The following is a 27,991-nucleotide window of genomic DNA, read 5'->3' as shown; positions in this document are numbered from 1 at the left end:
GTCTGAAGCTGAAACAAAATCATCTGCAAACAGCAAAGATGCTATTGTATGTTTCTGACCTCAGCTGCTCTTTGATTTTCTTTTCTAGGAATATCCCAAAATGAGAGAGAAGACGAAAGCAAATCTGGTTTAACACAGAAAATGTAAAAAAAAATCTCACTGTAACTACAATGGAAACTGCATTGTGCCTCTATAACCTGAGGCTTAACCATCTGCTGGAGTCTCGTTTCGTAACACTTTGCCTTCGGCTTCCCAGGGAGGCAAAGCAGAGAAAAACATTCCAGTTATCCTTTTGGAAGACGGTTACTACCTCTCGTCAGCTGATCCCAAGGCACCGTTCACAAAATCCATGTGATATTCCAGACAACCGCAATAGCCCAGGGGTATCCAGAGTCTTCACACTGACTAGTGGTCAGGAGGAAGTTACTGGGTTGCCACTTGAACAGACTTGCTGTTGGCCTCAGCTTCTTGTGAACTGGGTCAATTCTGACTCTGAGAAACTTGTATGCAGGTGAGAGGTTATATCACTCTTAACAAACAGTGATCCTCTGGGAGAATCTCAAATCTCAAATCCAAGATGCTCGTGACCCGAGATTACGGTGACCAGACGTCCCTTCTGCGCATCAACAAGCATTTTGCTCCGCTTAAAACTTCCTCACCCGGTGTCTCCATCCTGGCCAAAATGTTGCCTGAGCGCCACAATTTTCCATTATAATAGCCTGAGGCTGTGGCGAGCAACATGATGTGATAGAGATGGTTCGGGTTCAAAACTAAAGTTGAAAAATAATTTCCGTAGTCTCAGACAACATTAAGTTTCCTCTGAGGAAAACTCTCTACGGGACTCCCAAACTGTCAGTGTGTCATGACAGGGATAGCCCGATCAAATGTGATTAAAGGGGGTGAAAGTAGTGAATGTGATAAGTCATGATTGTCACAGCCTCTAACGCACCCCGATACAATAATGCCTTCTTTCTGATCCCACTCTGTGCTCATATGCGTGCACCAAGTTAGGCATCCTGATGAAAACGCCTATGGTACGTGCATATTTGCATATGAACGCGCACGTGTATGAACGCGTGGTACACTTAAGGGTCCTGCTTTGGGTTTTGAAAATATGGCCACCCTACCCACGATGCTCGTGTACCGGGTACAATTATTTTAACCCATACATGGCCACTCAGATACCAAATAACAATGGTCTGCTTGTACTCCCATTGAGAGGCAATTCCACTGAATCATGCTCCTTTCTAATAATCCCCAACAAGAGCATCAAGATAGTGCCTATTGCTGTTTGGCACCACCAGTCTTCCTCTTTAAAACTTGTAGCAACTTGCAGTGATCCGATCATCCGCAGGGACAAACTCTGCCCTTTGAAGCATTGAGCTGATGACTCGTGAGGGTTTGGCACCTACCTGCCTTGTGGTTTCCCCTCTATATAAATCTGGAGTAGTTGAGTGGCATTTTGGCTATTGAGAAATATCCTCTGACTGACATGGTGTTGGCAGATGAGTCATATGTATCTTTCAAATAATCTCTTATCTTTCCTTTGAGAGAGGCCGTGTTCAGTGAGCCAAGAGTCAAACTCTGCTGCCAACATGAATGAGTCGTCTGCCTGAGGGGCAACATGCTGGACCCCTGTTCTACAGTGTGCGACTGAAAAAAAGGCTCCCATCTACAATAGAAAATGTATGTTACACAGATTACGTGAAGAAATAGCATCTGACCTCACCTTTAGGCCATCTTTTCCTGGTGCCCCTGGCGGCCCCTGTTAAATACAGAAAAAAACAAAACATTTCATATCTCTTTTAATCATGTTTGCATATTTGTGTCAGTTTCCGTTCACACTCCAAAGACATACAACTGGATACTGCGGAGGGAATTTGCATGTGACTATCTCTCTGATGGAGTTTCCCTCCCTTGCACCCCAAAAATGTGTTAATGTTCAATTCAATATTTTCACAGAAATCTAATTTATTCTAAATCTTTTTTAATTCAAAACTGACATCTTCAGCGTGCTCCACCAACAATGATTATCCGAGATTAAATTCGTGCCTGCCTGCCGGCTATTTCTGAGTGACTTCAGCGCGATCGCAGAGAGAGCTTTGATCTCTTTCCTTGGATAATCATCATTAAAGAAGTGTGAAGACATTGTATAGGGAGTGGGGCCAATATTCAGATCTGTACCACGCCTGTGAGTCACACACTCTCTACAACATTCATCATCTCTGAAACCCTGACATGCAGTTGAACACATGTGACCTGGTGGCCAAACCTCATAACTGTGCTCAGAATCTAATCAGGTTTGTGTGTAGAGAGAAGGACAACTCCCTTTAAGTCAGACCACACCAGCATGTGCACTGATTAAATGTATTAACAGGCCATTAATATATACAGAGTTGTGAATTAAAACACACAACCAAATGTCACGCTAACACACAAAGCGATAGATCACTTTCGACTGTAAAAACAGTGTTTCACTTCTTGGTTTGCAGCTGGTGATATGACTAATTACAAGTGTTGATGGTCTGATTTATCAATAAGGCGTTTGTGTAAACAGTTAAGCTTTAAAAACTAGAAATACGTCTCTATGGCCACATCCTGCACATTCTTGATTCAGATCCCGTACTTTAACACGGAGGGTTCACACTTGCAGGCAAGACCGAGCGCTGCACAAAACCACAGCGAGCCAAAGAAAACAACTAAAGCTGTAAATGGATTCAGCTTTCTTTATTATTATTACCATTACAGTGTGTCATCCTTTTACACCTCGCAGAAGTGTGGGTTTCTTTAAGAGGGTGAGTGATGGGATGTTTTTTTTTTTCGTCTTTCTGAAACGCCTCAGTTGAAACAGAAGAGATATTTGGTCGCTCCTCATGCTCCCTTTATAAAGACAAATCAATCATAGCTCTCCTGGGGCCGGTCTCACGATGCAGGACTACTAAATTACCTGGATCATTTTAGTGAAAACAAATTAAATCTGCAATACAGATGAAAGTAAAAGGAGCTTTTCAAGGTTTTACTGCATTCAGTGCTGTCATCCGGATTAATTTAGTAATTCTGCTGTGAAGTGTGAATCTGAACCAACTGAACCTAAAGGTGGAAGCAAGAGACTGGTATCAAAGAATTATTCAGAGCAGTGGAGGTCACACTCAGAACACACATATATTCATACTGATTCAGAAGCCTATCCTGTTAAATCTGAGGAGTGTGACAAATTAAAATGTATTTAAAATGCAAAGTAGATATCTATTTTATCTGGGATGAGCCATTGTGAGGCAGATTTTATAAATTATTACAATAATTATTAGGGCTACGACTAACGAGTATTTTCATTGTTGATCTATTACTAATTATTTTCTTGATTAATCGATTAGTTGGTTGGTCTACAAAATGTCAGAAAATGGTAAAAAATGTCGATCAGCAGGGTCTGAAATTACGCACCCGCCACCCGACAAATGCGGGTAAATCGTCAAGCCATCCACCACTTTGGCAGACAGGGGAAAACGCTAGTGATGGGAATAGAGAACCGGTTCCTAGTTGTCCGATTCCTTGGCATCTCATCCCTATGTGACTATCGATTCCTCTTATTGATGCTTTCCGACAGTTATGCATGCACAAGGATGCACCGGCATACGCACGCTGTATCATGTTTCAGTTTGTTCGTGACCGTAGCCACAGCAGAGAGAGAAAAAGTAGTTGTGCTACTACTATTATACCTGAGGGGTATTACCCTATTTTTTTCCCTTATAATGCTACACTGAACAACAAATCCCTGTTGAAATTTACAGGAGAGTTAGTAACGTTACCTGTTAGCAGTCGGTGGGCAGCACAGTCCTGCTTGGATAAATAATGGAGTTACTAACGTTAATGGAGGTGCCATTGAGTTATTATTATGAGGCGTTCAAGCTCTGCTCAGTAAAATGGCTATTTGGCAAAGGTAAATTACAAAGTTATGTGTTCAAATGTAATCTTGTAAAATGTAGTTTTTGGCGAGAAACTTGAATAAATCCAGTTGTTTGAAGGAGATATAGATTAGTTAGTTTAGATATTTTTCACAGCAATATAGAATAGATATTAGAGAGGGAATTATGACCTGTTTAACTTCATAACACTAGCTCTAAGCAGCTTAGAATACATGATTAAAACTACTTATGCCAATTTTTTTTTAATCAAAGCAAATATTTAAATAAACATAATAATCTGAATTGTGTTTTTATGCAAATAACCACCATTGATGACAATAACAAAATACAGTACAGTACTGTGTAGGGTACCCTCCCACCCCCGAAAAACAGGGCTCCCCCAGAAGCTACGATGTAATTCGAACACTGGAATTTACCATGTATATAATGTTTTTTTATGTAAATTATATTGAACATTGAATGACATCAGATCTAAAATGTTATTCCTTCATTTAGCAGAGAGATTGTGGCAGATCAGATTTCTGAGTGGCAGAATGGCTTGCCTGCCAAAGTGGAAGGAAGTGAAAAAAGTTCATTTCAGACCCTGTCGATCAGTGTTTTACCAAAAGCCCAAGATGACGTCCTCAAATGTCTCGTTTTTTCAACAACTCAAAGATATTCAGTTTACTGTCTTAGAGGAGTAAAGAAACCAGAAAATATTCACATTTAAGAAACTGGAAACAGAGAATTTAGACTTTTATTATTTTCTAATTACTCAAACCGTTTCATAGATTATCAAAAAAGTCGCCGATTAATTTAATAGTTGACAACTAATCAGCTAATTGATTAATCGTTGCAGCTCTAATAAATATTTATAATAACTTGGGTTAAAAGGTATACATTAACTGACCACGGGTCCTCTGGGGCCTCGTTTGATGTGGGACAGGTCTGGTGTGGGTCCGATGGGTCCCATCAAGCCCCTGGGACCAGGAGGGCCGGGGTACCCCAACAGTCCTGTAAGTCCAGGCGGGCCCTCTGGTCCTGGATCTCCTAAAACAATCCAGACCAATATTAGTGGAATAAAGACAACTGTTCACAAAAAAAAGGTCAGACTTAAGAGTAAACGATGATTTTTGCTAAATAGATTAAATGCTTTTTTAGCCATGCAAGTTGCTCAAGAGATGGCAATGTTAGTCAGTTGATCCCCTTACTATTCCTCTAGTGCCACCACCCGGTCAAAGTTTTAATTTATTTGGTGAAACATCTCAACATCTGCTTGATACATTGGCACAAACTTTGGTACAGACATTCATAGTTCCCAGATTATGAATCCTAATGACTTTGGTGATCTCCTGACTTTTCCTCTAGCACCACCGTGAGGTTGACATTCGTGGTTGGAGTTAAATGTATCGCCAATTAATGGATAGATTATCATGAAATTTGATACAGATATTCATGTTCCTCTCATGATGAATTGTAATAACATTTCATCAAGCGCCATCACCAGGTCAACATTTTAATGTATCCAATGCTTTAGTTTATAACCAAATACCTGCAATACAAAGTAATCGCATTCAGCCTCAGTTTAGTGCTAATAAGCAAATATCAGCATGCTCACACGTTAAAATAAGATAACCGTTGTCACTGCTGATGTTTGCATTTAGTTTAAAGCACAAGTACGGCCTAACAGAGCAGCGAGCGTGGCTGACTCTTAGCCTTGATTCAGACTACCCTGCTGGATGCAGGCCAGTTTCTTTATGCAGAGTCTGACATTGTTTTATTATCTTTAGCTCCGTGTGTTTACCTGGAGGACCTGGGAGACCTGGAGGCCCTGGTAAAAATATGGACGACGTCAGGAGTTTCTCGCTGGTCATCTGCTCAGGGACGTCAGCACTGTTTGACAGCAAGGCCATCTTGAATAAAGATGCATAAAATAAAGACCGAATGAACAGGTCAATAACAAGTCAACTATAAATAACTGAATGAGTGATATATCAAATAAAGAGCATAGCCAGCAAAAATACATAAACGTCTCAGGGGGTTGAAAGTCTTTTTTCCCTTAATTTGGAAGTGATGTCAAACATCCAAATGCGTAACAATCATTTGCTCCTACATACAATGATTCATAACATTTTTGAGTGTCGAACAGGACAGGACAATTACAAACTGAAGGGCCAACTTCAAGTAAAATTATGTTAAAAAGTATATACCCTGCTAAAGATGAAAGCTGATCGTCCATCTGCTACAAGCTGTAACCCAGACAGATGGAGGACCAGGTAAGAGGTAACCCCTCTGCATTATTCAGCAAGACCAGGAGAGTTCCTGCTCTATATGCTAAGTGGCATATATCTTTGATCTCTGTATAACATCATGTGGATCTGGCAACCCCAGAGAGACACACGTGAGAGACCTCGCTATGCGGCAAGGGCCTACAAATCAGAATTCATGCGCACAGACATACAAGCATATGTCCAAATACACTAACACACACACACACACACACACACACACACACACACACACACACACACACACACACACACACACACACACACACACACACACACACACACACACACACACACACACACACACACACACACACACACACACACACACACACACACACACACACACACACACACACACTGAGCGAGGTCATGGTTCACCTGCTGATCAGTGAGCATTATTCAAGACTGTAGCCTCTGACCTTGGGCACAGGTGTTTGAACCACAGTGTGATCCTACATCCATACACTAACCTTCCCATGATATGAGTAAATGACAATATAGTTTCTCATATACTGTAATAATATACAGTGTTTTCATTTAGTTTTCTTAATATAATAACATAAAAAAAAAAGGGTCATATACTGTATAGCTGCATGAGCACCTAAACCACACAGCTGGAAGCAATATATAATGTGTTAGAGCCGAGGGTGTCGAGTGCCACCGTTGACAGACAGACTCGTGCTCAGATCGGTTCAGACGCCTCCGATTACACACAGGGAAATTTAAACCCAATTGCCAACCAATTCCCCCTTATGGGACGAATCTACCAGCTACAGTAAAGGAAGTTTTTTCAGACATTTCTTTATTAGGAAATAAAGTGCTACAATAAATCTGAAGGAAGTTGTAAAAATCAGCCTGCTGTTGTTTCTGAAATACTGTCAGGTGGGAACTCCTTGGAGATAAAGTGAGATCTTTAGGTGGTGATAAAGAAACGGAGCAGTTCTGCAGATATTTACATTCAGCTGAATCAAGAAGGTGTGTTTAATGCTCACTGGGGCCTTTTTTTGCAATCAACCATAGAAAACTAGGAAAAGCTGCAGGATGCAGGATTATGATTTAAGATACAAATAGTACAGCATTACAGGTGATTGCATCGTTTCAATTTGATATGTGTTGTTCGTTATCATTTTCTGACGCTTACCTTCTGTTTAAGTTGCAGGACAGACATCCTGATCTGGTGGAAATCGTCACACGTGGCTGAACAAGTCCCAGCATTCATCACGTTGTCAGACTTCTCAAACAGATGCACTGCTGGGAATTCAGAAAAAAAACATTTTCTGTTACAGAAGTTACCAGAAAAAAGTTTCTTTCAAAGAAATAGTCAGAAAAAGGAAAACTATAATATAACGCCTTGTTTAGTAAATATGTGGAACAATTTAGTATGATTTGAGTGACTGTGTTTTAAAAATGTTCACTTAAAAACTGTATAAAAGCAATCCTATCATAAAATCATATCATATCATATCATAAAAATACACTGAAACTGTAAGCGTTGATATTCCTGTGTCACACAGTGATAGTCTGGTGACAGTTTGATGGGTTGTTGCAAACTGTGTGAGCTAATAAGGGGCTTATACAGAGCAGGATAACTCTTTAACACTGTCATTTGTGAGACTCAAGCGTTGCAGGTCACTTAAAATCCTTAACTTAGACAGGAAGGTGGTCTAGTAAATGTGTCAGAGCCTCGGGGCAGACTAGTGCTGAACTACTGTCTGACTACTCAGCCTATTAGACTGTTGACAGGCAATTGAATAGGCGTTCTTGGTCGCTTAAGGCACCATAGATGTCGGTCAATAGGGGCCTTCTACACTCAATATTAGGTTTTTATAATCTAGTCACATGGTAGATCACCAGAAGAAGGTATAAAAGAACACATCAGCCATCTCTAGCGGCTGTAGTAATTATGACTGTAGTAGAGACAGCGTGAAACTCCATATCACTTTTGAAACATAGTTATTTTAAGCCAAAACACAATGTTTTACCCTAAACTTAAAGTGTAACGTTTCATTCAGTTTTACGTGTTAGACTGTGTTGCTTTCAAGTTTCGCTTTCCTGATAACGGGTGAATTGGGTGCTGCAGCGTCTATGCTGGAGGTAAAATAATGCAACATAATTACATATTTGCATATTGGACAAAAAGATGGGGTACGTAGGGCAGATCTTTCTACGATTAACCACTCTTTATTCAGAAACCACATTAAACCATTAAAATGAAAACAATAAACTTACGCAATCCTGTAAAGAGAAAAAAACAGCATGGAAAGCACAGAGTTCGTTAGGTCTCCTAGTTTTGTCTCTGGCCTGTAGTAGAATTGGCCCTACTCTACGAATGCATATATTTTATGGAAGAGTGAAAGTGTCTGGACACTGTTTTCCCCACTACGTTACAAAGCAGCAGGACATAAAGCAGGAGCATGACTATATGAACCATCGTTTCTCACTCTCCAGCTTCTCCTGAAATGTTATAGTTGGTAATGGAAGATAAACTCAAGGGAGGAAGTAGCAAATCTGCAGCCCCTCACCGCTTCATTGCCAACTGAATCTGGGGCAAAGAAATACTTTATTATTTCCCCAGACCTTTTGTGATGTTAACCTCAAATGCATCCAGCAAATCAGAAAAGACCAGGAGACACGGGGGCAGCAGTATGTTTGGGAGACAGAAATGTTCCGACATGCACAATGAGCTGGGATGTGTAATGACTACCAGGTGTCTATGTTTGCAGTACCCCCAGCAACCCCCATCTGCCTTTCTCCCACCACATAACAATGTGTGGTCAGCTCCACATCACAGTCAGATGTGCCCTTGAGTAAAAAATACTATTCTCACCTCGCTCCCCCTTGGTGCATGTTTTCCCATCTTCTTCCAGGAAATAGCCTTTCTCACACTCACACCTGTAGCCCCCCACAGAATTGATGCAGATCTGAGAGCATGTAGTCATGTTTTTGTCTGCACATTCGTTGATGTCTATATCAGGTAGTGACAGACAGATGCAGAAGAGAGACAACAAGCAAATTAAAAGAAAGACAGTGTCAATTAACACACACATAAAATATTAAAAATACAGAAAAGCTATATTTTATACAATCTTACACTGTTACCACCATCTTCCCAAGATCAACTGCAGTATTCGCCAAAAGGATTTGATACAGTCAATAGGTCTCATGCAGGAAGCGATATATAAACTATGTTCCTCTTATTTTTGTTCGTATCCTCAATTTGCTGTACTCATTGATTTCTTGTATTCATGAATGTTTTCTTATTTTTGCTCTTCTCTTTGGTAAGAGAAAATTGGACAGGTGGTCGAGAGCACTGTCCAAGAGCTCTTACCAAGATAAGAAAAAACATCTTGCTTCCACAGTCTACAAATTGTTTGTTCAATAGAAGGAAATATAAGTTTTAAATTTGAGGAAAAAACAATTTTTAAAAAGAAAATGCATGAATATCATAAAATCAAATTTAGATTGTTATATGTTTTAGAGTAATTATAATGATTGGATTACTAAATTTGTGAGCTAAAGGAGCAACACGCCTCCAATTTATGATCAAATATCAGAGAAATCTAAGAGATGCATGAGGCCTATTTTTGTACATATATGACTGTAATTGACAATGTGATGTATATGACAAATCATAATTAATAATTCATCAAAAACAATTCATCCATTTAGCCTTTATGTATACAAGGTGATCTAATGGGGGTTGTTAACTATCAAAGAGTAAAAACTGACATGAAAACATGTCCTTAAAATTATAGATGACAAATTACTAACTAATATACTAATAATGAACTGTATATGAGCGTGGATTAAAAGACAAATTAAACCAAAAATATCTACAATCACCCACATTTACCCATTGCACTCGATTAATATTTTAAAACCAGCAACACAAAAACATGCAATGCAATCTGTCATTCTGCTGCAGTTTAGTTCACCTCAGTAGAGCAAAACTTTTAAAGGCTTTTTGCCAAGCTCAGTTTCAGAATCATCAGAACAATCAAATATAGAGATTGTGTCCCACAGTTTGACTAAATAGAAGTGTGCAGGTCTCTTCACTCTGGTAGAAGTCAGATTGATGCCTTCTAACATATTCACCCGTTAACATAAATATGAGAATGTAAAGCACATCCTTGTTTTTAAAGAGGACTTATATTTATGAGGTGTTGTACAAGGTCTCACCCAGACAGTAGGGCTTCTCTCGGTTTCTGTGGCGCTCACGGTCGTAGCGGTAGCCGGGGTAACAGGTGCACACCACGCGACCAAAATGGTCAGTACACTGTTGCTCGCAGGGGGCGCCGGCACACACATCGTAGTCTGTAGAAATAAATGAGCCATTTCATCAGTGTGAACACAAGAAAACACAAGAGGGAATCTCATATCCATCTACACTATCTCTCAGTTTATCTAAGCTTTTTATCAATCCTGTCATGGGTTATTAAACATTTAGTGAGATTAAAACAAGAAAGTTACAATAAAGGACTAAAGACCTTATGGGACATGATGGGAGAGAATTCCAAAATAATCACAAATACACAAGACAGACTTCCAAACAGTTGTCCCTACCTTCAGGAATGCACTGGCCCAACACAAACTTGAAGCCCTTGCAACATTTCTTTCTGTAAAACATCAAACGGACATACGTATAAGAAGACAAATCCAAAAAACAATCACATTGAGTCCCTCATTATTGACCAAATACTGAATTTCACACTTCATCTATTCTGTTTCTTTACTGCTCACTTGTACTTTTTTTCTTTCCAATTCTCTCCAGAATTTGGAAAGGCAATATTCATGTAATTTCATAGAGGCCATGGTAAATGAATAGATCAATTACTCTTTATCCAAATAGTTTACGTGTGTGTTTGTGTATAGATGAGAGAGAAAACAACTTGACATGATATGAAGTGAACAAACTGATGAGCTTTTCCTTTCACATCGTCTCTGTTTCATTATTTCCTCATCTCTGTTCAGTTTCAATAATACCATCTCCACGATAACATATTGTTGCAATATTCTATCAGCCCGAGTCACATCATCATGAGGTAATATTCATCCCTCGCTCGCACTCGGCGTTAAGGAAAAGTGCTACCACGTGTTGCTTTCAAACAGGAGGTGATAAAAAAATCCAATTACACCATGAAGTCATGGATGGCAATATAGTGCAGTCACACTCACTTTGATAGTGGTACTGAAAAACGATTACTCTGTAATGCTTTACAGCTTTTATTCAGGAGTATTATGATGATGGGGCATTCGGATGGGCCTGTCTGGTTATTTCTATATAATGAAGGCTCTCCCTTCTCTGCTCACCAGCATTGAAAAACTATTGATGTAGTTTATTTATACATTTACTGTATATGTAATATGATTCATCTACGCTCAACCACAATCCCTCTACGAGAACAACACTCTACAGTTATGCTGGCGACTCTGTGGCTGAATGCTATCATACCCACAACAACAATGTTAACATGCTGATGTTTAGCAAGTATGTTCACCATCTTAGTTTAGTGTGGTAATGTGCTAACAATTTTCTAATTAGCACTAAACACATCCCCTGATCTCCTTTGTTTTGAAGGTATTTGGTCATAAACCAAAGTATTAGACAAATTAATAATTTCACCAGATGATGACACTAGATGAAAAGTTATGGGATCACCTAAGTTACTGCTTCATCCTGAGGGGAACATGAATGTATGTACCAATTTTCATTGAACCACAAAATGTCAACTTCATGGTGCTAGAGGAAAAGTCAGGAGATCAACAAATTGTGAAGGATTCATACTCTGGTGACAACGAATCTCTGTACAAAATGTCATGGCAAACCAGCCGATAGTTATTGAGATATTCCAGTCTGGACCAAAGTAAGTGGTGGTCTGACTTGTCATCCCCAAAGCTACTCTGCTAATGTGACTCAAAACTGAACACTACACCTTCGGAGACATAAAGCGATCCAAATGACACATGAGGAAAACAATTGAGGGGAAAGTTGTAGAAGAGTAAGAAAAGCAGAATATGTTATCTGACAGTTAAAGTGACAGATTTCAGATTGACTTCTGAGATATCTCTCTCTGAAACGGGGCTTTAGAAACTTGGAACAAAACGAGGGTGTATCAGAGGATCTATTAATTTCAGTTTATCATCTTCTTACAGTAAGATTTTCCATTTGCTACTTCCAATTTAATGCATGAATCAAATGACCCGTCTACAAAAAGGTCATGCTTGTTTTTGCAATAACATCAGGAGGGAAATATAATCCTGGTAAAACAAAGTAAATCACTGACTGCAACGCTGCAATCCAATGGGTCTACCTTGCTTTTACAGTCTTTTTCAAGGGTACAGGATATACAGAGCAGCCAAGTACTTATTCACTCACACAACGTAATATTTACTACCTGAAGGGGGGCCTTAAGAACATCCCTCACTACAATTGAGGCTCCCGCTGAAGAATATTAACCTGCAGCAATCTAATTTCAAGTCTTTGATTAAAACAATTAGGCTGCCACTCAGGAGGCCCTCCGTGAGGTGGGGGCAGGCCACATGAAGTGTTCATCTAAATATACTGTGTGCAATTTTGTGCACAAGTGTTCATGTGTTTCATTGAGTGCCTGTGTTTATTGTGGGCTTGTATTGTGTGTTGTTCTAATATTTGATCAAATTGATTGGTGAAACACAATGAGTGACGTACTGACAGAGGCACAGATTCATGCACATAGAACCTGAATGCTTTCATTTTAAAGCTTAATTCAGATGAACTCTAATAAAGTGTAAGAGTAGAGTGCGTTTGTGTACACGTGTCTACAGGCACCTTATGTAAGGGTGGGATGACAATCAGTATAACCATCTTTATAATATATCAACAGGAAAGTGAAAGAAAAGCAGAGATGACATCAGATTAAACAAGTCTTGACATAAAATGAAAACAATTTTTTTTCAATTCTTTTAGTTATTTTGAAATGAGTAGTTTTTGTTGTTTAAGCTAAAATGTTTCCGTTTTATTCTTACGGGCTGGAAAGTTGTTTCTGTGTCTGTCTTTAAATTTGTATAGCAAATTACATCTCAGCATATGTTGTGTTGTTTGTGGGTGGGAGAGAGCTGATCTGAGGACGGTTTCCTGTGTGACCCAATATTTCATGTCACAATAACATCCCCACTTATAGCAAATAACCAGCTTACCAAAATAACCAGGGTTAGTTGAACAATCATGAGAAAATAAACATCTATGTCCGTCTCCAGAAGATCACGAGAGAGGCAACAACATCCCATGGAAACTGGGTTCAAGTTCATTTTTACTGAACTGTATCTTTATTAAATTATCATTTAGGGACATGCCTATTGGCCATATAATACTCTACCTTATTGTACTTACTCTCGTTACATCATTAAGTAAACAAGTCTAAGTCATATTTGGTTACTTTGCAGATTAAAGCACTTTTAAAACAAAATTACATTATTTTTATCTGGCATTTTCCATTCAGACAAATTGAATTTAAAATTGATGATTTCTTTTGTTGTCCCTTTGATAACCTTTTCTATTTTGACACTTGGACATGAAAACAGGCAGACCGGGAGAGGTAGACATGACATGTCTGAAAGTTAAAACAACATGCCTCGTAAAGACACTGGGTGATGGATACTAAGCTGAAGGTCAATGCACTAAAGCAATAAAATAACCTCAAACCAACTACGCGATTTATAGTCTGGGGTCTGAGTGGAAAATCTGTCAGGTCTTTGATATGGAGGGTCTCGGAGATAAACTGCTGATACATGAAAATAACATTCTCATCACATACCAGATGTATAGCTATGTCAGCGCTGAAATTTGTTTTAAATTTGGTCTTATTGTCCAGTTAGAAGAACATTCAAACTATTACACTGCAGTCGCACTAAAAAAAAAAGAGTCTGCAATTAGTGCTTGCAGTCCAAACACACCTTTCCAGAATGATAAGTGTTTAAGTCGCTTGGGGTGAAATGGTAATATTTTCCCATGATGAAGGCCAGCTTAACTCTTTAAGAAGAAACTCTTCTTGTAAATGCAGTATGTGAATGAACTCCAGCCTCTGCTACAGCGCACAAATGCTTAAATCAAAAAGAACATAATTACTTCCAAACGGCTTTGTTTATATTCAGACAGGTCTGAGTCAATATCTGGCATCGATTCTCAAAAAGGCTATTTAACAGTCGACCTCAGCTCCTCTCAGTGTGTTTGAACAGCAGAGAGAGCTCAGATCTAAATCACCCTCCACAGCGACACACTAGGGGACAGTCAAAGAGCACGATATGAATGCGCCTTTGTTGTTTTGGCATTTTTAGCATGGGTAATTAGAGATGAAGCTCTTTATAATATTCAGCAAGACCATGCTGAGTCATTATGCACAGCACCTTACATAACAACAGCTAAGAATACAATGCTGCGCAAGCTTGTCAGTTGCTCGTGTACTTCATGCAAATCAAACAAAATCAAAACACATGTGGATTTTCATTCATATTCATGAGTGAGAGAACAAGGGGGGAGCGATATCCCAAAAGCATTCGTGACACTTTTCGACAAGAATATCAATGAGTTTCCAGAGTCACACACACACACACCCACACACACAATATGAGCTTGTTGACTGACATTTAACTTCAGACGTACTAAACTTTGAGTCCTGCACTTGTTCAGAATGAGCACATCACAGACAATGTGATTGTTATGCCACCTGTGGCTTTTTTCACCTAAAGGTTATTTCATTTTGCCAGTGATCCATATCATTTTACAGGGGCCTCCCTGAAATCTAGACATAGATTAGTCTGACCTCAGTTACCCAGGGTGAACCATAAGCACTCTAATTACCTTATAAACACTGGACCCCCCCTGAACCAACATGTTGGACCGGCCTGGCCTGGCTTTGTCTTGTAATGAAACACACTAATTCACACCGACACACGAGTTACGTAAAGTGGAAGCAACTATAGCATGAGCAAAAGCTGCACACAAGGATGATGCATACAGCGCATGCACCTTCACAAGAGGCCCTCGGCATCACATCCCAGCATGCTCTTCTCTCTAACAGGAATAACAATTACAAAACTAAAGGGTATCGCACACACACACAAACACACACACAGCTGTGAGACAACACATGCAGTCTTGCTCAGCGGAGGCTTATTTGTCTAGCCGTGATATACAATCACATGTCTGCATTCCACTCGAGAGAAGATGTTTGTCCAAGTGGAGAGGACACAACTTCCACACTCGTACTGATTAGCCTGCTCATGCTGAACGGTGTGGATTAAGAGTGACTTAAAAGACACACTAAAACACAATTAGTAAAAGAGAGTATGAAAGTAATATGCAAGATGAGCATATCGTTTGTTATCAGGAATGATTGCGTTGCTTTAAATGCTGCGGCCGCAAGGAACTGTGGGATGTTGTTCTCTCCTTTCCTTTCGTAAAAGGATGGTCCGGTGTACCCTATGCTAAAGGAGATAAGAAAGGAAGCATTGAAGCACCTTTCCGTAGCATTTAGAGAATTCGAACAGCTCTTATCGTGCCTGCTACTTAGATACTTCCGGGTCATTTCACTCCGTTAGGAACCTTCCTAAGCAAAAAAAGACTAATCAACTGCAGCCCAAGGCAAAGAATGAAGAAGCTGCGCTTTTTTCCCAGGAAAATCTTACCCTTCCAACCGGATGTTGCTATTGTCAAGATCACGGTGGGCTCCGGTTTACACTGCCAAGCATTTGGTATGAGTCTAAGTCAGCTGATTCTTGTATAAAACCTGCAACAAAGGCAAAACCCATTCAGTGTGTTTGCATAAAACCATCTGTTGAATCAGACATTTCCTCATCAACAGTCTTCAGTCTGTAGTCTGGACTGCAGCAGTTCCCTTCAGCCTCCAGCTCCTTCAGCTCATCCAGATGTAGCCTCCTCACTGAACTCGCCCTCTCTCTTTAGCTGCTAATTTCAAATCCAAAACCCTGGCACTGGTATTCGGGACTACATGATAATCCACAACACAACTGTTCATCCTTTCATGTATACTGCTTTCTTAGTATTCTGTAGTCTCCCCTAGAAGGATCAATGCTCCACTCACTCTCAAATCTACACAGCAGGCTCACTCGTTATCCTCTATTGTAGGCTCAAAGTTCAGTTTTCAAGAACTACCGTCATACGTCACCTTATCACAACGCACTCTGCAGTCAAAAAACAGACATATTTAAATAAAACGTCTGATACTACACTGCAATCAAAATATGTTCCTCTGACTGATGAATACTACCGCAGCAAAAAGTAGGGAACCAAAAAGTGCTCTAGATTAAACAAAGTGCTCTGTCTCCTCTTCCTATAGACATCATAGACTCCTCATTCCATTACTTGTATGTACTACTACTTAAATCTAACTATAAAGCAAAGAATCTCTGTCTGTCGGTGCGTATGTCCTTCGCATATCTCGAGAACCGCTCATCCGATCTACTTCAAACTTGGCGGGTGTATTGGTCAGGGCCCAAAGGAGTGTAGAGTCAAATGTGGTGAAATCTGACCAGATGGTTGAACTATACAATTAAGTTTACGTTTGACCTGTAACTTTTGAACCGTAAGTCTCAGAAACAAATTTGAATTTTGTCCTGGGTACTATGGGTTCGGACGAAACTATCCATGTAAGCCACACCCATTTCCAAATCAGATTTTCTGCTACTCCTCCGAAAAAGTTTGAGCAATCGTCACCAAATTTGGTAAAGAAAATCTCTGGACCAAGCTGGAAAAAGTTATTTTTGGGGATTTTTGATGTTCCATACAGTTTTGCTATAGCTAGCCCTCAAAGTTACCCCAAATGCTGTGGGCAGGGCTTATATTACAAAAAATTCTGAAGGCTTTGTGCTATTGCAACCACATTAGGTGGACATATGTAGATATGATGTAGGAGTAACCATGACACATTTGGCGCCATTTGGCCAATAGGTGGCAATGTAGCAGCATCATCTAAATATAAAGGAAGGAATGTCTGTCTGTGTATATGTGACTGCCCTTCGCATATCTGAAGAACCGTTCATCCAATCAACTTCACACTTGGCTGGTACAAGCAGCCATAACACAGTTCTTGACAACGGTGCAAACAGAACTTCCAGGGGCCAAGCAATCAGCCCGTTCAGGATGGGCACGTACTCCGAACGTGTACCGCACTAGTGTAATAAATAACGAAGAGGATAGGATATCTAATGTTGTGTGATAACCATAACCAGTATAAGTGCTCACTTTTATATAAACCCTCTCAGTTATGCTTAGACTTGCAGACAAACACACACCCACACGCATAAAAACATCAGACTCCCTCTCTGCAGTTTCAGGGTCACCACAGTGCAATATAAACAAATGAACAAAAGTGCACTAAAGTTTGTAAGGCCTCCTGGTTTGGATGTTTGTTCTGGATATTCACATTGTGTCATTTAGAAATAAAACTCCAGCATGTCAAAATGTGCCATATTTCTGTAAGGACACACTGGTCGTCATGACAAACAGGAGATAAAGTTAAACACATTAGAACTAGACAAAATACAGTATATTAAGAGGGACAGTTACTTCTGCAAGTGCTGAAGCCAAAAAAACAACCCCCCCGAGGAGAACGAGTTTATAGGAACACATTAAAAAAACAAAGTACAGAGAGTACGTCTTTGGAACGCCGGGATACCTTTGTGTTTTCCAAACCTCCAAACTGAAAAAACTCCACTCTTGGAAAGGTCATTTATTCTGCTAAAAATACTACACTCAGAAAAGGAAGGAATCCGACATCAGGGTTTGTTGCAGACCATCATTTCCTCAACAGTGGCAGACTTTTAGTCATGATTTTGAATGCACCAACATTCCTCTTATGTTGCTGTTACTTCAGCTATTATGTTCCATTATTGTCAGCGATTAAAACATAATTACAGGCGATTGTTTGGAGATGCCATAAGAGGTAAACAATGTTGGAGAAATATGTTTTTCCACAAGCTGATATCTGTCGGTTGGAGGCATGCCATTACAGACAACAGTTATAACCCCAGAGCACTTAGCAGTATAACTCAGCGTAAAGACTATAGGGACATTTTATAAACTGAGGGGTCCAACAACAACTCAGCTGTTCAAGAGCTTCATGCAAGCACTCAAATGTATGAGGAGGTTGTTACTGGCACAATACCTCGACAACGCAAATAGAATGTATTTAATATCTAACGGTATCTGGTGTTGTACTAAGATGACACCACATAGAGTATGTGACTGATAAACACAAACTTATAATTGTGCAAAGGTTATTATTGCAGAGAGAATATGCTATTTGAGGATTAACTTGGAAAAACTTAATTCAGCATTAAGCTGCATTAATACATTTCTAGCTAACATAACGCTTGGGCCAGACTTCTACATACTTTGCATTTCATAATGGCCATTTCATTTCATTATAAATGTAATAAATATTTATTTTAGACTGAAAAAGGTTAAGGACTGTGTGCTCATTTGTAACTAATAGTAATAATCCACAATCAAAATCCAGTACTTTATTCATTCATGGAGCCATGCAAGTCACTGCATTTCCTACAACACTGTCCTGCAAATATTTCAGAATAAAAGCCTTGTGTTAGCAAATGAAGGAATTCTGTCCACAGAAAATCCGCTTGAGGACTTTTATTTTGAAATGAAAGCAGGAAGTATTGATTTGAAAATATATTTTTTTAATGTCCATATTCTACAGATACAGACATTGAAAGTGTAGTAATGTTGCTGGTATGATGTCAATATACAGTCAAAAGATCACGTTCACTGTCTGTGACATATTCTACAGATATGTAGACATCGAAACTGTAGTAATGATCGTTTTCCATGTCTGTTGCTGTGAACCACGCGCTCACGCAAGCAGTATGAGCAGCGCGTCCATGTCAACAGGCGTCCAACGCTAAAATAAAAAACAACAGGTTCTGCAGCCGCCACGCGCCGCTGACGTCCACTGTGTGGACGGGGCGTTAGCGACAGAAGAACTCCCAAGACAAGCTGCCAGACACACAGCCCTGATAAATTACATTATACAACTGGCTAATGTTAGAAAACAACAGCCTACCTCCACATCCAGCAGGCAAACAGCGACATCAATCAATCCATGAAACCAAAACTGTGAGCTTAATAAGGCTAAAAGGCTCAATAGAGCAACACTTCTCTGTGGGTTATTCACTAAAATCAACCCCTTTTACATTACATGTAGTCATCTGACAGTATCTTAATATGAAAAATACTAAAAAGAGCGTCGAACACACCATGACCCAGTCACGAATCCTGCACTTAACTAGATGTCCCAACTCTGCTGAAGTCCTGACAGGATTGATAGGAAAAGAAATAGTGCACATGCAGATGATAATGTAGTAAATGAAATGCAGGGAGGAAGCCACAAACAGAGCAACTGGAAAGAAAATGACGTTACAGAGGCATGATATTGGGATACAAGATATTACTGATGCAAAAGAAAAAAACAATTTAGTTTCCCTTTTACATGACAAATATCCTCTCTTGGACAAAATCCACTCTTTTCCATTTAAAATGAATTGCTCTCTGCAATGCTGTATAGGGTGAGAGCATATATACGTTTGCCCAGAGAATTAATGGCGCCCCATTTGATCACTAACATGGTACATTAACATAACCTATTGGTTAATGACTGTTTGAACTCAGTGTTCATGGCCCGAGACAGTCACACAGCTTTGGTACAATACCCCTTGGTAAGGGGGCCCCTCATTTAAAACAAACACACAGTCTGGTTAGAAAATTGTGCAAACGCATCGCTCAATTTAATGTCACTAGTTCAAAACTCTGCTTTTAATTCTTTCCCTTTTTGTTTTCATTTTCTCTCTTGTGGCACAATGGTAATGGGAAGGCCTGGAAAATATTCTGTCAGAGCATGTAGCAATACAATAAAGTCACGAGTTGAAGGGAACTGTTGCTGCTAGTTATAGAAAAGTCATTGTGGTTACTGTAGTCTGTTAAAGGTATAGTTTAACATTTTGAGAAATACACTTATTTGCTTTCTTGTAGAAAGTTTGATGGGAAGATTGATTCCACTCTCATATTTGTACATTAGGGTGACCAGGTGTTCCACTTTACGATGGACTGCACAGTACTTTATCCCTTTTCCCACATATTGAGACGATGTCCCCCATTTTCATTTCCATTGGCTCTAGTTTTCAAAAGTCAAACCACTGCAGGACAGACGCTTTTTTAAAATCTGGCTTTTATCCAATGGCTGTGAAGAAAGCAGACCTGGGTCAAGTGCAGGTTAACATTTCACTGTCTTTGCTACACTATGCCCAACGGAGAAAAGTCACAAGCTATGCAGAGTTAGGTAGAATATGACGAAAACTACCACAAAGAAAAGGAAGAGCAGCTACAACAAAGACTGTGAAACTACTTATAAGTATTTATAAGCCGGTGGAATACGACATGAAGCGACACAGTTCATGTGAGTCTCCCAAGATGCGTGCGGCTCAAAAAGAGATGTGCCGATCTACGGATGCATTCGGGCAAAGCATAGAGATGTTACAAGATAAGGGGCAGAATAAAAATGTTTATTATTCAAGTTAGATAGACATTATATCAAAATTGAAGACTATACCTCTCAGCCTTGGTAACGTGTCCCACATTATCCCACACAAACATACTCTTTGTCCAACATTTGGTTTGTTGGGATCTGGTCACCCTACTGTACGTTCAATATGAAGCTACAGCCAGCAGACAGTTAGCTTATTGTCCAAAGGTAACAAAATCAGTCCACCAGCACCTCTAAAGCAAACTAATTAACACGTTACATCTCATTTGTTTAATCTGTACAAAACTCAAAGTGTAAAAACAAAAAGCTGCTCCACCTTCATATTTATCATATCCATGAGAGTGGTATCGATCTCATCTAACTCTTTGCAATAAAGCAAATAAGTGTATTTATTACTGTTATGATACACAGCAACTAAACAATATCTACATTTTGTATGTCAGTAAAGGGTAACTTGAAATAAGGACCTCTTCCCATATTAGCTCTGCGATCCATCTGCTGTTAGCAGCTACCTTGGCCATGTAGAGCACTCCTGCTGCGCTGGCATCTGCAACATAATCCAACTAAACCAGCAGTTTTTCAACGAGACTCATTGCAGCAGAGCACTTCAGCTTGGCTCAGCTTTGGCGGACAGCTGGAGCCAAAACACTACCATTCTGCTATACCAGCGGCAGCCCAGGCCTCTGCCTCACTTTGATGCGTTTCCTCAGTGGTGTTCCACGATTAAACAAATCTGATTTGACTCTGACCATATGTTATAAAACGTGTAGTGTGATCCATAATGAAATCTGTCTGCTTTTATGTCATATTTATAGTTGAGAAACTCAAAATTTTCATTTATATAAACTTTCAGTTAAAAAGCAGAGGACAAGTGCAGAGTTGTGTGTGATGTCTCTGATACTGACACTTCAGGAAATTATACAGAGCACAGCTGTCTGTGGCCTGTTACAGTAAACCGCCATCAGTCCTTCCATGTGTTTCTAACTCAAACCATTCGACTGGACACGAGCCAGATATCACCAATCCCCTTCAAACACTGAGCTTACTGTGAAAGCGTGCAACCTCCACTGCAGGGAAATGTTAAAAGAATCTTGAAGGGATTATTAGTAATTGAATTAATTTGTTATTATTAACAGATTTAGCAGCTCATTACATTAACAGAGTGGTAAAAAACTGCTAAAAAATAAAGCACTGCACTATGAATAGCCAAATTATGCAAATGGTGCAAAATGGATTTTAGGAAAACTGGTCCCTGAAGAACTGGCCTCCTGAAAAGGTGAACTAAAATCAACAGCAACCTGTGAGACATTATTTGCCTTTTAAAAGGGAACATCTTTCATCACAATGTAGAAATGTAAGGTTCACTCCAACAATATTCATAAAGATATAGATGCAAAAAGCAGATGTTCTTTTTTTTCTCAGCTAAGACCTTTCAGTAGTTGTGTAGCTGTGTCACTACCTCCTCCTGTTGATTTAACGAGAAATACATAAAGTACAATATAAAAAAGAGCTCTCAATCAATCAATCAATCTAGGGTCTATTCATACTACTTAACACTGGGGATTCAAGCCGGTACTTGAGAGAGAAATCAATACAGTAATTTACCAAGGAGCTAGAAAAGGCTTAACAGCAAGCACACTTGGGAGCATCAAATGAAGTGCGACAAAGCTACGAGAGGCGTTCAGAAGACTGGATTCATAGAATTTTGATATCTACGGCTTACATGATCTGTTTTTGTCACGGGTGTTTGACCAGTAAATATGTGCTGGATTCCTGCTCCTACATCCCCTGTGTTTAGCCATGCTGTCAGTCTACCACAATGGTCTCGACTGACATATCTAACAACAACTTTTGGTGGAATTGCCATGCAATTTTGTACAGACATTTGTGATCCTCACAGGATGAATCCTACAGACTTTTGTGATCCCCTAACTTTTCGTTTAGCGCCACCAACAGCTCAAACCATTCACTTTTCACATCTCAAAATCTACTTGAAGGATTGGCAAAAAAATCTGTACAGATATTCAGATTCCATGTACTTAAACATAAACTCCTTTATTACCATTTGCATACTGGTTTTTGTTAGGAAGTTAAACAGGTCATAATTCCCTCTCTATTATCTATTTTATATTGCTGTGAAAACATCTCCTTCAAACAACTGGATTTATTCAAGTTTCTCGCCAAAACCTACATTTTACATTTAACACGATAACATTAGAATTTACCTTTGCCCAAAACTACTTTTTACTGAACAGAGCCTGCATTATATGTAATCTAATGTAATTGAAATCATCAGTAACGTAACATCTCTCGTCCTACTGGTTTCAACATGGATTTGTTGCTTGCAATGTAGCATCATCAGGGAAAAAATATGGTGGGTCCCCTGGACGCGTCAATAGTGAATTTACTGAATCCCAAACACATTTTCTATTGTCCCCAGGACAACAGGACGCCGTTGGGTTCAAGCACTGATCGCATGCGGTACCTGCATTACTCTAGAAAAACGAGTACTGTCACCTTTTCAGAATTTTCGCATTGACTTGGTGACATCCTTAGGACACTGAACAAAGAGAGATTGTTAACAAACTTTAAAAAATGACTTAAATTTGTAACACTTAAATGAATTAAGTTTTTTCAACTCAATTTCAAAGCAATTGTGTTGATCTAATTTGTGAACTTGATTTGAAAAAACCTTAAAAATAAATAATTGTGTTACTTATTTGAAGTAATTTTTTAAGTTGTTTTTTATGTCTACATGTGAGGTAGTTACTGTATTATATTTCTCCTTTAATCTGATTCATATGTTCTCATTACATGCAGTGTGTAAGGTAACAGAGATGTGTGGTATGTGGCATATGTTAGCCCACTTGAGGCTTTGTGGTTTTCATATTATTTTAATACTTGCATGTTGTGAAATATAATATTCTGTCCAGGGATTGCACATAAAAATCAGCCAGCATTGGTGAGCTCAAATTATAATTTAAAATGACGCTTATTCATGTGCAGGTTTCCTTGCAACTTAAATCCGGCCTGTAGCTCTATAACTGCTGTATAACATGGTCTTGACAGGTGGACAAACACACTGATTAAATTACAACTGACACACAAATATTGAAATTCAGCAGCATACAAGCAAAACTCAATGGAGGGGGGCAACATCTGCGCTGCCAAAAGCCACCAAACATGAAGCCCCTTTTTCCAAAATGTGTTATTAACATTGAATGCTGCAGCTGTTTATAATTTAACATGACTGGACTGGTGCATGGCGGTGTGTTCACTGGTGCAGGCGGACATTTCCTCTGGCCAGCTGCTGTCCTTCAGGACTGATAAATTAGTGGTTTATTCTTTTCTCTTATGAGAGAATAAATTAAGGCTTCAAACGACCAAATGATGAATAACAATTAGCTATGACAAAAAATGCACGCAGAGTTTAAACACACACTCAATTGCTTTAAATTAGCTGATTAACTTGTCAAGAAGTTCCTGTTTCACAGTAGTGGGTGTTTTTTATGCAAAGTGCTGCTATCATATTATTTAAATCTATTTTTTCTGCGTAGAATGTAATAACATGTTGAATACAACTAGAGCAGTCTTGGATATACAGAGAAGCAGAGGCATGGAGGCAGAAAAACCACAGCCTGTGGTTTACATATCACCACATCTCTTAACCATTTTTAAAACCACAGCGTGACCAAAGCGTGACCACACTTCAGTTCTCCATGGAAAGAAACAGATGGGTGAATAAGCAGCAGCCAAAAGAAACAAGAGTGGGATTTTAAGAAACCAAAATATCCGAAAAAAAAAAAAATTGTTGATACATGGATTAGAGAAGTAAAAATAGCTGAGAGCTGAAAATGTTAAGTTGAAGGTGAAACAGACAAAACCTCAAAGATCACCAAAGACACCAAATAAATCTTTAAAAAGGTCAGAACATGTAGCAACAGCACTCATTCGTAAACACACATAACAAAGATGCCGATTTCTTCTATGTTTCGACTGTATGTTAGCGCACATGTGCTTATGCCATATGAAATTACTCTAATCTAAAATTAGATTATAGGTGTAAGAGGCCAGATGGATCCATTGTAGTTATTTGGGGTGGTTGGGGAAAAAATCATTAAACCTATGTATCACAATGTTTTTTTTTTACAATTTTGAAATAGATTTTTTAATGCCAGAATCGATATATTTGCTTCATTTGAGTCTATGTGGAGGTAGAAAAAAAGTTACCGCTTTTATTGTTATAGTCTGAGTAACGTGACGTCATACCCGTTCCGTATCCGTCAACCAAAACAAACCGCAGAAATTACAGAACAGTGGAGGGTCTGCGGGGATACGACCTGCACCCTCACATGTTAAATCCAAAGTGGTACAGTCAAGTCAAGTATGGAAACACTTTGGGCTTCACACATTGCCAGGAAAAGCAGCACTAGACATCACGGCTAAAGCTGCATGCTAACTCGTGCTAACTGCATGTTAACGTTATTGTATTATGGTAACGTGTGGTCAAGCCAGCCGTCACTCTCATCTCCGTGGTCAAATCAGCCGATGCTACAACTGTAGAGCACCCATATACTGACATTTATGTTAAATGCATTCAAACGGCCCCGATGGAGCTGACCATGGATGTATAAAGAGAACAAAGCTGACGGGGAGAGCTCAGAGCTAGCGACGGACTTGGAGTAGTTAGAGGAAGTATGCACGTCCGGTTTTCAAAATAAGGTGTTAACAAACGGTACAGTACATACAAAACACATACAGTATATAGAAATAAATCTGATCATATTCACCAGAAGTATAAAACATTATATGTCCCTTATAAATCAAAAAGAAAATATTATTAATTTGTAAGAGAAATGTCTTTATTCTTTGATTTTTGGGTTGCTGGGAAAAAAGGTAATAAATAATGCCTGACAATGGCTGATATATTTGACTTCAGGACATCTCAGACTTCATACTGTACATGCTGAAAATCAAACATGTTTACTGTCAATCCATTTAGATATTTTCCAGAGTAAAAGTCTCTAGAAGTGTATGATTCAGCTTTTCCCCATGGTCTAGTGTTAGAAAAGGTAACAAATTAATCGTAATATCGAATCGCAATACCTTAAAATCGCAATACATATCGAATCGGCACCCAAGTATCGTGATAGTATTGAATAGGGAGATAGGTGTATCGTCCCAGCCCTAGTAGTTATATATTTGATTTATGTTAATTTCACATTTAGTCCTCATTTCCATTTACAGTAGCTATTCAGCTGGTAGCCAACATCTACCCCACACTCTGTACATGCCTTTGAAGACATGGAGGCTTTGTCAGAGCGAGAACATCCATCTCCATTTACAGCGTGTCCTCCACAATACTGGATAACTACGTTATAGTGCTGAAGAATGTGTCCTCTGGGCAACAGGTCAAAATCATCCAAACAACAGTCTTAAAACTATTCTGATGAAACAACTTCAAGATTTAAGAGACATTATAAAGTAAGAACTGTCAAAGTCATTGACTTTCCAGTAAAGGCATGTTTCATATTACTTTTTTTTCCAAATGGAAACAGATGGTAAAACGCAAAAGAGCCAACTTAAATTACTCTCTGTCAGTAATACTGAAAATGTTTAAACGATAAGTCTGATTAGAAAAATGTGCGGATATCTAATTATTCAAAGAAAGAAAATGACAGAAAGAACGAGAGAAAGAAGGCAAAGAAATGTCTTAGGGGCCATATTTGTTGTCGTGGTGTTTTTAATGGTAAAATGTGAATCTAATAGTATAGTTATAAACTCCTACTGTATGTATATTTCTAACACACCACTCTGTGTGAAGTGCAATGCATTACAGAAATAAGAAAGGAGAGAGAGGATGTTTGCTGCAGCTTGTGCTCATACATCCGTCACTAAGGAATGCTCCTTAACACTAACATGTCCTCCCCTGCTCTCACTGTGATAACTTGCACTTCACTGCATCTTCCTCAGTGCTTTTAAGGAACAGGATGGGGATTCATCCGTTACCTAATAGGGCATATCACTACTTAAACAGCTCTTTAACATCTCATTTAAAATAAAATAATAAAGATATTAAAATGTTTTGTAAAATATCCCCCCCTACGGGAGCAAAGATGAATGACGAATGTAAATCAGATTTGTCTCCACCTCCCACTCACAACACAGTCCAACAGTGAGAACTTCCAGCAGCAGCACACTAATCTATTAATGACAGGACCTGCAGAAATTACTCACGACCAATTGGCTTCTATAACAATATTATTCATAATATGGTGCAAAGTGCGACACCATTAAAGTGACACACAATAATGGCTGGCTCTAAGGCGTATGTGCTATGAATTAGTAACATCAATAATATTTCTATGGGATGGGAAGACAGACTAAAGTGACCGATAATTGATGTCTGAGCACAGACATTTATGAAAAACAAGTGATAATCATAAATAAAGTTGATGTACAAAAGCAATACTGTCCCCCCTCTTCTACTAAGACCAGAGATGCAGTATTGGATGGTAGTATTGGGTCCGATACTGTGCTCATGTACTCGTACTCGCAAAACGGCTTTGATACAACGGCACCTATACTACTTTACAGCAGCACGACGTTAACCTCTCGTCACCATCTTTCGGGTCCTCACGCTCCACCGAGACGGGCCGGTGGTGTGCCCGACCCCGCTGGGCCGCGATCTCACCTCAGCCGGCGAGCGTTTTTGGCACAGAGAAGTACTTGTATCGGTACTCAGTATCGGCGAGTACCCAAATGTAAGTACGTGTACTTTTACTCGGTCTGAAAAAAAGTGGTATCGGTGAATCCCTAATTAAGACGGGAACATATACATGTCAAAAGAGTGATGTTCTTAAGACTTGTGTAGTGTTATTTTGCATTGAAAATCACTTTGGGGTTGCTTTACAACATCTTTTACAACAGGAACATAAATTACACCAAGCCCTCAAGCTAATTTTTTCTCTTTTGATGTATGACAGAGGAGCAAAAAAAATAATTGGCAAGGCCTTTCCTAAGTAATGATGTATTTCAAATGAGGTCTACAGGCCCAGAACTGCACATGCAGGTGCAACTAATCTCACCTGTGCGGGGTATTTACTAAAGTGGGGCATGGACATGAGCACACGGGCACATAATTAATCAAAAGTGAGTAAAAACAAAAAAAATAAAACAAAAAAAACAATGAAGTAATACACAATAATAACCCTGTTGTTATAATTCCCCCTGTGGGCAACAACTA

General features: G+C 39.2%; 1 protein-coding gene across 2 annotated transcripts in view; it reads right to left on the bottom strand.

Moving 5' to 3' along the window:
* The window catches only part of ccbe1 (collagen and calcium binding EGF domains 1), a 40,847-nt gene that overhangs the window by 3,353 nt on the left and 9,503 nt on the right, over positions 1 to 27,991 (bottom strand). Inside the window, exons 3-9 of one of the 2 annotated variants that reach the window (XM_074618251.1) lie at positions 10,757 to 10,809; positions 10,373 to 10,507; positions 9,021 to 9,158; positions 7,335 to 7,444; positions 5,707 to 5,815; positions 4,813 to 4,952; positions 1,730 to 1,765 (exon numbers count right to left, since the gene is read on the bottom strand). In XM_074618251.1, coding sequence (XP_074474352.1) covers positions 1,730 to 1,765; positions 4,813 to 4,952; positions 5,707 to 5,815; positions 7,335 to 7,444; positions 9,021 to 9,158; positions 10,373 to 10,507; positions 10,757 to 10,809 — 721 coding nt within the window. Of the gene's footprint in view, positions 1 to 1,724; positions 1,766 to 4,812; positions 4,953 to 5,706; positions 5,816 to 7,334; positions 7,445 to 9,020; positions 9,159 to 10,372; positions 10,508 to 10,756; positions 10,810 to 27,991 lie in introns of both variants that reach the window. The other variant, XM_074618252.1, reaches the window with a different exon arrangement.

Source organism: Sebastes fasciatus, chromosome 19 (genome assembly GCF_043250625.1).
Source record: "Sebastes fasciatus isolate fSebFas1 chromosome 19, fSebFas1.pri, whole genome shotgun sequence".
In the NCBI taxonomy this organism is placed as follows: domain Eukaryota; kingdom Metazoa; phylum Chordata; class Actinopteri; order Perciformes; family Sebastidae; genus Sebastes; species Sebastes fasciatus.
Note: the sequence above shows the minus strand (reverse complement) of the source record. Positions and strands in the feature narration are given on the sequence as shown.